This window comes from Kogia breviceps, chromosome 7 (assembly GCF_026419965.1).
Source record: "Kogia breviceps isolate mKogBre1 chromosome 7, mKogBre1 haplotype 1, whole genome shotgun sequence".
Classification (NCBI taxonomy): Eukaryota; Metazoa; Chordata; class Mammalia; order Artiodactyla; family Physeteridae; genus Kogia; species Kogia breviceps.
This window is the reverse complement of record NC_081316.1, coordinates 10,250,358-10,264,962: the sequence shown is the minus strand read 5'-3', so window position 1 is coordinate 10,264,962 and position 14,605 is coordinate 10,250,358. Positions and strand designations below refer to the sequence as shown.

At 38.4% G+C, this 14,605-nt stretch overlaps 2 protein-coding genes across 2 annotated transcripts in view; one reads left to right on the top strand and one right to left on the bottom strand.

Annotated features, from left to right (window-relative positions):
• The window catches only part of LOC131759689 (olfactory receptor 8K5-like), a 53,094-nt gene extending 40,595 nt beyond the window's left edge, over positions 1 to 12,499 (bottom strand). Inside the window, 4 exon segments of the mRNA XM_059069105.1 lie at positions 9,154 to 9,222; positions 9,225 to 9,302; positions 9,304 to 9,871; positions 12,315 to 12,499. Of these exon segments, the coding sequence (XP_058925088.1) occupies positions 9,154 to 9,222; positions 9,225 to 9,302; positions 9,304 to 9,871; positions 12,315 to 12,499 (900 nt within the window).
• A 901-nt stretch (positions 12,500 to 13,400) lies between these two features.
• On the top strand, positions 13,401 to 14,386 carry LOC131759688 (olfactory receptor 5T1-like). The gene is given in 4 exon segments (XM_059069104.2): positions 13,401 to 13,517; positions 13,520 to 14,241; positions 14,244 to 14,291; positions 14,294 to 14,386. Coding segments are annotated over 4 exon segments (942 nt in total). The 5' UTR covers positions 13,401 to 13,438.
• Positions 14,387 to 14,605: the final 219 nt, after the last annotated feature.

Here is a 14,605-nt window from a genome sequence, read left to right as displayed (position 1 = left end):
TCCCAGTCAAATTTTGCCCTAAGATTCCTCTATTCTCTGTCTTTGTTATATAACGTGTCTCAAATCACATCACCTTTAAAGATTGTCTTCCCGAATATGACACTGAAGTATTCTCTGTCTTTTTAATTGTTTCTTAAACATTTTTTTTCTTAAACATTTATGATGCGATATCTATTGAAAGGGGGTTGGGAAAAGAATAGCAGGAAGCAAGTGATAATTATAAATTTCCTCAATGTCTCTGTGTTCCTTCCCCAAGTATATGCAAATATATTCAAAACCAGCTGTCCTCTCTAGCTCTATTTTTTGCTGTTCTGATATCTTAATGTATGTTCTGTCTGGAATACTCTTTGTACCGTATTTACATAGATAACTCTACTTGTTTTTCATGTACAAGCAAAGTGTGGCTTTCATTCAGAGAATAGCCCTAACTCTTCAATCTCATTTGAGCCGCTCCGTATTTGTCTCTTACAGCATCATATCCTTTTCCTTCAGACTTTATAAGTATAACATGGTTCTCATTAAGGTAGTTTTTATTTTGTTTTGCTTTGTTTTTATTAGTGAGAAATGTTTGCAGCTGATTCTTTATATTAGGCAGTGACAGAAGTTCACTTGGAGGTGCATTTTACACCCTGTTATTCTGTAAGTGGTTCTCCTTATTCTGTAAAAAAAAAAAAAAGGGTGATTTCCAATAGCAGGAGCAGGGAAATTCTGTGTCACTTAAGGCCTGCACACACTGAAATCCCCTGATTTGCGGTATTGGTGCCTGGGAGGAGATCATCAGTTTTCATAAGGTATGGTCTCCTCAAGAGAACTCAGATGTAATCCTTACCTTTGTTTCTCTGTAGGTGAGGTGTTTTTTGCTTCTGGCTTCTTTCAGGAATTTTTCTTTATCACTGATTTTCATAGACTGAAAATTTTATATTTATGTATAGTTGTCTGTTTTTAGGAATTTATCCTGCTTGGTGTTCTCTGAGCTTCCCGGATTTGTGGTTTTGTGTCTAAGATTAATGGGGAAATTCTCAGTCATTTTCTTTCAAATATTTCCTCTGTTCCTTTCTCTTTCTTCTTTGGATATTCCCATGATGCACGTTATACCTTTTGTAGTTATCCCAGAGTCCTTAGATATTCTGTTCTTTGTTTTTCACTCTTCATTCTCTTTGGTTTTCAGTTTTTGAAGCTTCTCTTGCTATATGCTCAAGCACACTGATTCTTTCCTCAGCCACATCCAGTCTACAAATAAACCTATCAAAGGCATTTTTATTTTTGTTACAGTGTTTTTTACCTCTAGCATTTTAATCATAGCTGACTTAAATTCCTGGTCTTATAATTCCTACATCCCTGCAATATCTGGTTCACAAAAAATGTGTGCTCTATCTCTTCCAATTGTGTTTTTGCCTTTTGTATACTTTTAATTTTTTCTTGATAGTCAGACCTGATGTGCTGGGTAAGAGGAACAGCTGTAAATAGGTCTCTAGTACTGTGGTGTGAAGTGTGCAGGGAGGGGAAGCGTTCTATGTCTTATGATTAGGTCTCTTCTTTTGTGAAATTATGCCTCTGGATTGTGAACTTCACAATTGTTTCTCAGGGTCCCCCCCCACCCCCATAAGTTGGGATAGGATGGCTAGAGTGGGCTGAAGTTGGCTGTTTTGCTTCCCGTAGGTCAGTTGGGCTCTGATAATACCCCAGCCGCTTAGGCTTTGGTCAACTAGTTTCTCCTAGAAGTACAGAGTGCTGTGGGGTATTTGAAAATGGTACCTCTTCACCTCACCTGGTGAAGCATAGGGGGATTTTGCCCTGATACTTACTGTGAGAACCTGGTTGATCTCCTGGAGGTAAATCTCACATATTGTCCATGGTTCTGATAAATGGAATAGTACCTGCCATATCAATAATCAGAGGATGTCACAGTCATCAGTGATTGCAGCCACCACAGGAAGGTGAGCTGGTGAGCCCTGACGGAATTTAGGAAGGAAAAAGAACACCTGCCATCTAGCAGCCATCACACTGCAGCCACTCCCTATGGTGAGTCCTGAGGAAACTCAGGATATAAAAACACAGGAAACTGGCCCCAGACAGCTGAGGTACATATCAAAGGAATGATTTCAGTGAGTCCAGACTCTTGCATCTTCCCATACATAGAAAAGCAGTAAATTCCCTAACTTGAGATATCTAGTTTTCTCTTATGAACAGTAATCTTTTGTTCTTACTACCTGCCCTTTGTTGCAAAACTCCTATATATCCTAGCTCCTCCCTCGCCCCCTCGGAGCAGTTTTCTCAGGGTTACTTGAGATGCTGCCTCCTGGGCTTGAAGTCCTAAAAATTCCCTCTGAACAAAGCATAACTCTCAACTTTTAGGTTGTGAATATACCTTTTTTAGTCTACAGTTCCCACGGTGATTTCCTCCTGTGGGTCTGCTCTGGTCACTGTGGCGCCTTGCATTCACCTGTCGGTCTCTCCAGTCTTGGGGACAATAGTTTACTGTGTCCTCTCCTCTCTTAAGGATCCAAGAAGTGTTGTTGATTTTTTCAGTCTTCGATTTTAGGGCAGAATGGTGACTTCCAAGCTCCTCACATGCAGACCTAGAAACCAAAAGTGCCCTCATGGTTTTTTTTTTTTTTTTTTTTTGTGGTATGCGGGCCTCTCACCGCTGCGGCCTCTCCCGTTGCGGAGCACAGGCTCCGGACGCGCAGGCTCAGCGGCCATGGCTCACGGGCCCAGCCGCTCCGCGGCATGTGGGATCTTCCCGGACCGGGGCACGAACCCGTATCCCCTGCATCGGCAGGCGGATTCTCAACCACTGCGCCACCAGGGAAGCCCCCTCATGGTTTTTGTAATAATATGCCTTCTGCCTGAGATCACTCTTCCTCCAGTTGGAAGTACATTATTGTTAAGAACCTGGTCCTCCTGATATTTAGGGCAATTACTCTTTGTAGGGTACCAGGTTATCTGCTCATTAAAAAAGGGAGGAAAGAAGGAAGGAGGAAAAGAGGGAAAGAAAGAAGAAAAGAAAACTCAAACAGCTAATCACACTGGAAGGGAATATTAAACATTTTATGATTAACTCATGACTATTCCCAAAGGACCTTCTATTAAAAAAAGGACAATTATATTCTTGTGGAATTTTAGAAATATGTGATAGCGTAGTAAAGGAGAATTTTTTGAAAAGAAAGTCAGCGCTTCCTGGTACTTTCTGATGAAGCCAGTAAGGGGAAGGAAATAGTTTTGAGCACTCAGGGAAATAATGACACTTGCTCTCAATTGCCTCTACTTTGTTCTCTTTTATAGTCAACTTTTTAAAAAATTGGATCTTTCTTCTGAGAGATATTTAACTGATATAATCTTCTGAATGGATACAGCAAATATATCTTATATATTTTTAATATATGTAAACTTTATATGTGTATATATATACACACACATACTGTACACACACACACAAACACACTCAATACAGCAAATATATAGTGGAGCAAACATTATACTAGCTTAGGGGGAGGTCCTGAAATGATAAGTTTAAATAGGTATTACAATACTAAGTTTTAAGATAAAAGTGAGAGGGTTGCAATCAAAAGGCATGTGTAATTATGCAAAAAGAAATATGGGTGGGATCCTGGTTTTACAGCATACGCAATAGTTGACTCAAAATGGATTAAAGACTTAAATGTGAGACCTTAAACTGTAAAAACTAGAAGAAATCATAGGGGAAAAGATCCTTGACATCGGCGTTGGCAATGATTTTTTGAATGTGGCACAAAAGCCCAGAAAAAAAAAGCAAAAATAAACAAGTGGACCATATCAAATTAAAATGCTTCTGCACAGCAAAGAAAACAATCGTCATAATGAAAAGACAAATTATGCATTGGGAAAAATATTTGCAAACCATAGATATGATAAGGAGTTAATAGCTGAAATATGTAAGGAACACAAACATCTCAGTAGTAAAAAAACAACCTTATTAAAAAAAATGGGCAAAGGGCTTGAATAGACATTTTTTCCAAGGAAGACCTACAAATGACTAATAGGTATATAAAAATATGCTCAACCTCACTAGTCATCAGGAAAATGCAAATTAAAGCCACAGTGAGATATCGTATCACATCTGTTGGGATGACTATTATCAAAAAGACAAAAGATGACAAGTGTAGTCAAGGATGTGGAGAAAAGCGAACCCTTGTACATTTTTGATGGGAATGTAAATCTTTACAGACATTATGGAAAAGCGTTTGGAGGTTCCACTAAAAATAAAACTACCGTATGATACAGCAATCCCACTTCTACATGTATCTCCAAAGAAAATGAAATCAGTACCTTGAATAATCTGAATGTCCACTGATGGATGAATGCATAACGAAACTGTGATATATCGTCTATGTCTATGTCTGTCTATGTCTATGTCTATATGTCTGTGTCTATCTATGTCTATGTCTATATCTATATCTATCTATTTATTCACTTTAAAAATGAAGGAGATCCTGCATTTGGCAACAACATGAATGAATCTGGAGGATATTATCCTAAGTGAATAAGCCAGACATAGAAAGACAAATACTGCATGATCTCACTTACATTTGAAATCTAAGATAGTCAAATTCATAGAAATAGAGAGTAGGACAGTGGTTATCAGGGACAGGGAGGCATGGGAAATAGGGAGATATTGGTCAAATGGTGCCAAGTTGCAATTACGTGGGGTGAATAATCTCGGGAAATCTAATTTACAGCATGGTGACCACAGTTAATAATTACTTTATATTATACTGGAAACTTGCTAAGAGAGTAAATCTCAAGTGCTCTCACCACACACACAAAATGATAATGATGTGAGAAGATGGATGTATTAATTCGCTTGGTTGTATTAATTATTTCACTATGTGTATGTGAAACATCATGTCGTACTTCTTAAATATATACAATTAAAAAATAAAATTTAAAAAAAGCATATGAATTTTACTTTCTCCCTTTATAGCATGAAAAATACAAGTAATTTGATGTCTACATTTGGCAATAACTAGACCATTTATTGTTTGCTTTATGCATTTATATTAAAAATAATATATGTTCATGGTAAATAAGATTCCAATAAGATATGCAGGTGAGCACACAGTAAGAAATGATCATCACAGCCCAGATCTCCAGCTTCACTCTCTAACATGGATCAGTATTAATAGATCCTGGGTTTCCTTCTGGAGGATTTTTAATCCATTTACAAGAATATATATATGAGAATATCTTTCTACTCTCAGGCAAATGGGAAGATAATGTACACACTTATGAGCATTTCTTTTCTTCTAATTTAAAAAATAACTCAGAGATGAATATGTTTCAGTATTTTTTACAGGCTCCAGACGCGCAGGCTCAGCGGCCATGGCTCACGGGCCCAGCCGCTCCGCGCCATGTGGGATCTTCCCGGACCAGGGCACGAACCCGTGTCTCCTGCATCGGCAGGCGGATTCTCAACCACTGCGCCACCAGGGAAGCCCCGTATGTTTCAGTATTTTAATTAACTAACTAACTCAACATATATTTATCAAGTGCTACTGTGCTAGGTGCTATATGGGGCCTATGCTAGGGCAGGGACATAATACACTGGTGAGCAAAGATAGTGTCCTTGGGGGTTTGCGGTTTAGGGAAGAGACAAGGACATATATAACTGCAAATATATGTACATTGTTCAGCATAACAAGGACTGCAAAATTGGTGTTCTTAGTCATGGACACTCGGAAGGGTATGGATTTTGTAAGTAATTAGAGCAGCAGAGACTGGCTAATGGAAGATGCTTCTTGTTGAGCACACGTGTGGATACTTTAGACACGGTATTATCCTTACACACCACAAGGTGGCAAAACTTCTCCAAGAAAAGTGGCTTTCCTTGCTTTGCTGGAGTTGGAATGTATTTTTCTTACTGTACACATATGGACATAAATAATTATATAGAAAAATAAAAATTTAAAATATATCACTCATAAACAATGTCATGAATTGTATTTAATACATTTATAAATAAAGGAAAATAATTCTTTTTTATTTCTGTTACGTAAGTTACATTAATGCATGCCTGTTACTAAGAAGAGTCAAAATCCCTAAAGTATACAGAAGAAAAATGAAAGCTCCCTTCAACCTTCCCCTTTACGTTTAGCCTGCTTCAAATTCAATTTTTTTTTTAAGATTAATTTTCGTTTCATGGCGAAATGTTTTGGAGAGTACAGAAGATAACTCCTTTTTTTTTTTTTTTTTTTTTTTTTTTTTTTTTTTTTTTGTGGTATGTGGGCCTCTCACTGTCGCAGCCTCTCCCGTTGCGGAGCACAGGCTCCGGACACGCAGGCTCAGCGGCCATGGCTCACGGGCCCAGCCGCTCCGCGGCATATGGGATCCTCCCGGACCGGGGCACGAACCCGTGACCCCTGCATTGGCAGGCGGATTCTCAACCTCTGCGCCACCAGGGAAGCCCGATAACTCCTTTTAACAGATTTTTTTTTCCCTTTACATTTGCCCGCAAAGATACAATATTAAAATATTTTGCTTGCTGTTACATTTCCATGATTAAGTTATCTTTCCTGAAGGTAGGGACTACATGTTTGTTTGCTTTTGATTTTTAACAATTGCAACGCCTATTTGTCTCACCTCTCATACTCTCTCATACTCTTGTCAGAGCACCACTGAGTAGAAAGTTATGAAAAAATAGATAGGAATTTCACATTACCAGAAAAGCTGCAATTTCTGAGATTTTATGCCATCTCCTCCCAAGGATATGAAGAGCACCTCAGTGTTCAAAATAGAGAAACTAAACAACAACAATGTTAATATGAATTCTAAATGTATATATTATATATTTTAAACAAGGTTCTAAATGTTTTACGTGTATTAACTTATTTTATAAGTTATTCATAAAACTTAAACACAGTTGCTGTGCATTTGCAGTTTTTTAAAAACAGTTTTATTTCTTAGAGCAATGCTGTATCTTATACATTTTTATTTTTTAGTTGTATGATGTCTAGGAAAGTTCTCCACTGCTCTAGGCAGGTTTTATCTCTTTGAATTGTTTGAGGTTTGAATGAGATAATATCCATAAAATGTTCAACCCTGTGCCTGACATTTAGCAAGCACTGAGAATTTTTAAATATTCCTTCTATTAAGGAATTTCCAGTAGGTGATTTCCAGTAGGGTCACAAGCAGTAACATTTTTCTTTGACTTAGGTTCTATTTATAGAAGTGCAAATGACTCAGCCTTAATCTGTCCAGTCTTTTTTTATTTTTTAAAGGTAAAAAAAAAATAGTTTAATGCAAAAGACACTGTAAACAAAGTCAGAGGCAAATAGACTGACAAAAACTATACTGTGAGCTATTTTCTGTCACAGTTATAAAATAGATAGGTTTTTTCTAATTGTCTACTTAATAACACACAAAAAAGAACTTGGTAGAAATTTTGGGCATTTTATATGCTATACTACAGAAGAATAAATACAAATAGCCAATAACTATATGACTACTTATACAGCAGAAACTAACACAAAATGTAAAGCGATTATACTCCAATAAAGGTGTTAAAAAAAAAAAGGGCTGTCCAGTCTTTTTGTGGGGGAACTACCCTATTACATAAGAGTCTCTCATAAATTGAAGAACACAGCCACTGAATATGATCTTGTTCCTTTTTTCTATCCCTCCAAAAAATGGCCTCTGGCCCCTGTGTATGACATAGTTGCGCTAAGCAGCTTTGTCCTCTTGCATTGCCTGAGTGGTCCTTAGCAATCCTAGGTGATCTGTGATGTTTTCTGCCCTTGCTTTACCTTAGTTCCTGCTTCAAGATTGGGCATGCTTGGATGAGCACTGGGGATGTTGTTTAGATGGAGAAAGTGCTCTCCTGTCCCACCTGGAGTAGTGAAGGACTCTTTCTAAGGCACAGTTTAGGAGTGACATGTAGGTTTTACAGGGACTCTAAAATACAGAACTTTGCCTGACAGAGTATTGTTTCCTCCTTTTCTTTCCAGGATTCAGATATGAATACTTGAGTACATCAAAAGGCAATCTTTTAAAATTGACAAACAAAAAATTTTATATATTTAAGATGTACAATATGATGTTTTGATATACATATACATTGGGAAATGATTATCACGATTAAACTAATTAACACATTCATTGCTTCACATAGTTACCATATTTTTGTGAGTGATAAGAGCTCTTGAGATTTACTCTCTCAGCAAATTTCCGATACACTATTATTTACTATAATCACCATGCTGTATATTGGATATCCAGAACTTCTGAATCTTAAAACTGGGGAAGTGAAAGTAAATGTAGTTCCATTTTTAAATTTTTTATATTTTATTACAACCTGTTATTGAAATTATGAAAGCAATCTCCAGCAAGATTTTATTTTCTTTTATTTGGAGTGTCTGCAGAGAGAGTGCCTAATTTGAATACCCAGTTCTGTCTCTTACCATCTGGATATTTTGTGTAACTGATTTAAACTTCCTAAACCAAAGTTTCCTCACCTAAAAATTGGAGATAATGAAACGGGATTTCAAGCGAGGAATAAATGAGACTAGGAGTGCTTATTGCTGTGCTTCCCTCAAGTTAGGGCTTAATGAATATAAGTTATGCAGTAGCCAATCAGGGGAATAAAAGGCAGAATTGTACTAATAACTTTTATAAAGGAGAACAGATTTTTAAAAAAAATTATCTGTCTAATAAACTTTATTTTGAGGATAATGACGGTATTATAATTCATTCATTCATGACTTAATTTTTTTCATACTTCCAAGTCTTTGCATTTGTGGTTTTCTTTGGAAGAAGTGTTCTTTGCCTCAGCTAGGTTCTGGCCAGGAAACAGAAATCCCAGCAATTATTTTTACAGAGAAAATTTAAATGTAAAAATTGCTAACTGGTTGTTGAAGAATTGAAAAGACCAAAAGGAAAAACTTGAGTATAAAAGAAGTAGTGGGCTTCCCTGGTGGCGCAGTGGTTGAGGGTCCGCCTGCCGATGCAGGGGACACGGGTTCGTGCCCCGGTCCGGGAAGATCCCACGTGCCGCGGAGCGGCTGGGCCCGTGAGCCATGGCCGCTGAGCCTGCGCGTCCGGAGCCTGTGCTCCGCAACGGGAGAGGCCACAACAGTGAGAGGCCCGCGTACCGCCAAAAAAAAAAAAAAAAAAAAAAACCCTGTGGAAGGCATTTTTTACTTCTTTGTTTCTTAAGCCGTAGATCAAGGGATTAAGCATGGGGACCACTGTAAAGTATAAAACATGGAGGCCATTTTATCGGTATCAAAGGAGTGAGTGAAGTTGGGCTGCATGTACATAAATAGTAAGAGACCCACAGAACACAACCACCACCATCAGACGAGAACCACGTGTGGAGAAAGCTTTTTTCCTGCCCTCTGAAGAATGCATTCGGAATACTGCTATCAGAATCAGTATGTAGGACACCAGGACGACCAGGAGGGAAGAGATCAAATTAAATGCTGAAAATAGTATGATCAACAATTCTATTTTCTGTACATTTGAGCCCAGCATTAGTAACAAGGGAACATCATCACAGTAGAAATGACTAATAGCACAAAAAGTCAATATAACAATCTTAATAGTGAACATTAATGTCTGAAAGGTACTGTAGAGGCATGGAGTGCCCACCAGAACATGACAAAGTCTCTGGGACCTGACAACATTGTAGAGCAGAGGGTTACAGATGGCCAGATAGCAGTCATAGGCCATGGCCGACGAGACAAAAAATTCACAGATAATGAACATAAGGAAGAAAGCCAACGGTGTGGCACATGCATAACAGGAAACGGTATTTTGATCTGCAGCGAAATTTACCAGCATCTTGGGACAAATGACAGTAGAATTACCAAGATCAATGAAAGCCAGGTGTTTGATTAGAAAAGTATATAGGTGGCCTTGCAACCATCAGTTGCTTGTGCCCTTCTGATCCCATACCTTGGTGCGTTCAGTCCCCTACCCCCCTCTCGTCGATTGTTGCTGCACTTTGAGGACCCGCTGCGGCTGGCGGCAAGTGGCGCCCGAACAGGGACCTGACGAGAGGGACATCTGAATCTCGGTAGGTGAATCCCCGGAGTGAAGAGTGAAAGTGTGGCCACATAGTAAAGTTGATAGTAACTCGGGGAAATAGTCAGAAGTAAAAAAAATATGGGACAAGAAGTATCCAAGAAGTGACCTGAGATCACTGATCTAGAGAAGGAGTTGTCCACCAGTGCTTTCCAGGCTTTTACAGCTGGAAATTATGATGTCTGTCTGCAACATCTTACCTGCCTACAAGATATAAACAAAGACGATTATAAAATAATTTTGAATACGGCAGTAGCTGAGTTTTTCAAAAGTAACCAGACAACAACAGATAGTTTAAGACAGACACTTAACCAATTGAAGAATCGGGTGCACTCGGCTGTTGAAGAAATGGATGGACTAGATGATCTTGAAAACAGTATGTTGTATTACAATCAAGCAGTCATCCTGTATCATGTCCGACAGTATACAGAAGCCATATCCGTTGGTGAAAAACTTTATCAGTTCATAGAACCTTTTGAAGAAAAATTTGCCCAAGCAGTGTGTTTTTTTGCTCGTAGACCTGTATATATTAACCTACCAAGCTGAGAAAGCTTTACATCTTCTTGCTGTTCTAGAAAAAATGATTTCACAGGGCAATAATAACAAAAATGGAAAGAATGAGACTGGTAAAGATACTATTTTTGTGTTGAAATATATGTAGGAGAACAAGGGACTTTACTGGCCGGCCATAGTTTAAAGGTAGTTAAAGCTGTTACAAGTTTGAAGTTTCCCTCCTTTTTTCCTTCTGATTTTCCCCAATCTGACTTTGAATTCTCAAATCTGGTGCACCTTAAATTATAATAATGGTACCATTCTAATTTCTTCAGTTTCTGTTACTAATAATAGTTTGGTTTTTTATAAGCATTGGGATTTTGGGAAGTCTGCATTGTCTTATTCTTATCAACCGGTTATTACTTGTGTTACACCCTCATATGCCTTGCTAATAGGAGATTTACAGATTGAGTTTACTTCTGGTTCCTTAGGATATAATATAACTTGTCAGAATTGTATTTTTAGTACTTGCATTCTGCCTATGAAAGGAACTTTTTCTGTTATGATGTTAAAACAACCTTCCTATGTAATGCTGCCTGTAAATATTTCTGAACCATGGTATCATAGTACTAGCATGCAAGCTTGGCTAGAATTATCTGAAGTTTTAAAAAGACCTAAATGATTCACTGGAATATTAATATGTAGCATATTAGCCTTAGCCGCTTTAACAGCCACAGCCGCTACCGCTGGTTTAGCATTAAGTAAAACTGTACAACAAGCACGTTATGTTAATCAATTGTCTAAAAATACCAGTATTGCATTAGCATGACAAAGTCATATTGATACTCAACTAAAAACTGAGGTTGGTGAGTTAAAAAATGCTCTCATAGGTTTAGGAGACCAAATTATGGCTTTAAAATTGAAAATGCGTTTGATTTGCCATGCTAAATATACTTGGATTTGTGTGACTCAACACGCTTATAATGAAACTGACTGGGATTGGAACAAAGTAAAAATGCACTTTTTAAGTGTATGGACTGATGGACACATTAGTTTGAACATACAAAAACTTAATGCGGAAATACAAGCAATTCAAGAAGCTCATCTACAAGAAGACGGGCCCCAACAATTAATTCAAGGACTCTTGGATCAGCTTCAACAGTTAAACCCAATGCATTGGTTTCAAAATGGACTCACAGGATTGATTACCGTGGGGTCATGTGTATTGTTGATGTTAATTGCCTTACCTTGTTTATTACGCTTTGTTGTTGGCCGTCTCGCTGCTCTTCGTCAGGAGGTGTAAGGGTTGAAATTGCATTATCAAGCTTTAAAAAATAAAAGAGGGGGAAATGTGGCGAGCATTGCCCTCTGAGGAAGGCGCCATTAAGACCCTCATAAGCCTCAGGGCCCGATTGTACTCTCCTTGGTCTGCATCCTGGACTTTATGGTATGAACGTAAAAAAGGAGATGGCCTTTGGCCAAATCGCTCCAGGGACCTGCTCAGTTACTGGGAGTCCCTGGTTGCTCCCTAAAGCTAGGAAAAGCAACCCTGGAGGGGAAATTGGTGCCTTTGAGGGAGAAGCCGAGAAGCCAATCAACCAGCTGATGCCGATAAGGCGTGACTAAGCCGAGAAGCCAATCAACCAGCTGATGCCGATAAGGCGTGACTAAGCAAATTCCCTGCTTTAGGGGGATATATACGGCTATGCTTTGTTATTAAACTTGCCTTGCAACCATCAAAAAAAAAAAAAGAAAGAAAGAAAGAAAAGTACAAAGGTGTGTGTAGGCGGGAATCCACTTGCGTCAAGATGATCATGCCCAGATTTCCCACTATTATGCTTGCGTAGATGATGAGGAAGACCCCGAAAAGGGAGGCCTGCAGCTCAGGCTACCCTGTGACTCCCATCAGAATGAATTCAGTCAGCGATGATAGATTCTGTTGGCCCATTTAGTCCAGTTAGCTTTTCTGGAAAGAAACAGGTTGTTATTAGCTTTCATGTGGTATCGTCTAAATAAAGTATTATATGTATAGACAGAGTGGATTTTTTACTTTATAATAGGGGATAGAAAAGTAATTTCCATATCTGATTTTGAAACTAAAATAAATGGTAGAATCTTCTACTTCTCAAGAAGGCTGATCCGTGTGAAACCACATGCACTGTTATTACAGATTAAACTCTAAATAGAGTCAGCAATATTTGGAATATATCCATTGATGAAAAAACACCATATAAACATTAATATAGAAATGTAGAATTCATTCATCTATACAAGGGTATCACAATTTTCTTTAGTACACTTCCACTTTTGTCTGAGAATTCTTGTGGAGTTCTCATATAGTAACGTGCAGTATATACGGTAATTTTAAAAATATTTCAGTGTTAAGTGCCACCCTCTGCATTTCATAAAATTTACATGGGAAGTCAGTAAAACCAAGTAGAACTGCTCTGATTGAAGATAATGAACCTGCTTTAGCTTAATCCACCTGGATTCCCTTCCTTTTCACATTCAGTTTCTCCTCCATGAAAATCTGGAATTCTGTAAGCAATACTTTCAATTGGAGGAGTAATTGGAGTTCAAAATACTCGATCAGATAAAATGCCAGATAGAATTATTATAATGTAATAGAATGCTCAGCTTTAGCCTGCACAGTCTAAATGGGCCAAGGCAGAAACTTCTCCCTGACAGGTGAAATTTCTGGGATCTGTCGACAAAAAAATAATCAGTTGATCTAAGAAAGAAATGCAAGATTTTATTGAACCAAATAAAGAATTTTAACCCAGGAACAGCCTCTCAGAAAGCTCTGAGAACTGTTCTGCCTATTAAAGGTCAAAGTATAGTTGTATAATTTTTTGAGACAGAGGGCTGATATCTGATTTAGAGTCATATGAAAAATGCAACTGAAGTCACTGTGTTTATATTGATGGGCTTCACGGGTGATTTTAATGTGCAAATCTTCCTATTTTTACTTTTCTAGCAATCTATCTTTCTACACTGGTAGGAAATTTAGGATTGGTTTTATTGTTCATTGTGGATTCTCTGCTCCACAACCCTATGTACTATTTTCTGAGTGTGTTATCATTCTCGGATGCCTGCTGTTCCTCCGTTGTCACTCCAAAAATGTTGGTCAATTTCCTGTCAGAGAATAAAACCATTTCCTGTCTTGGATGTGCAACCCAGATGTTTCTCGCTGTTACTTTTGGGCCCACAGAAAGATTTCTCTTGGCTGCAGTGGCCCATGATTGCTATGTAACCATCTGCACCCCTCTCCTGTATTCAGTTAGCATAACACCCAGAGTCTGCATTGTTCCCTATGTCGGCGGCATCTTGCACGCCTCTGTACACACAGTGGCCACATTTAGTCTATCCCTCTGTGCCTCCCATGAAGTCAGACGTGTCTTTCGTGACATCCCTCCCCTCCTCACCATTTCTTGCTCTGACACTCACACAGACCAGCTTGTGCCCTTCTACTTTGTGGGCTCTGTTGAGACAGTCACTGTCCTGCTTGTCCTGATCTCCTGTGGCTTCATTCTGTTGGCCATTCTGAGGATGCATTCTGCTGAGGGCAGAAGGAAAGTCTTTTCTACATGTGGCGCTCACCTAACTGGAGTGTCAATTTACCACGGAACCATCCTCTTCGTGTATGTGAGACCAAGTTCCAGTTATGCGTTGGACCATGACATGATCACCTGATCATGTCGACAGTTGACACCACTGTGACTCCCATGCTGAATCCCATCACTTATACAGTTTTAGGAATAAAGATGTCAAAGAGGCAATGAAGAGAGTGTTTGGTAAAAATGGATGTTTCAATAAAGTATATTTTTCACACTAACCATTAACTTGAAACAAATGAAGAATGTTGTTCATTGTCTCCATATCAACTTATGATAAAATATTAATAAATTTAATAACATTAAAGTTTATTAGTGTGTTTCTGTTCTCTTTGGATACTTTTATATAAAGATCAAAATCATACCTCCACCTGTGCAGTTTCCACATGTGCAGAAAAAAAATGTGTCATCTGTTTGCTTCTTACTTCACTCTTAGATAC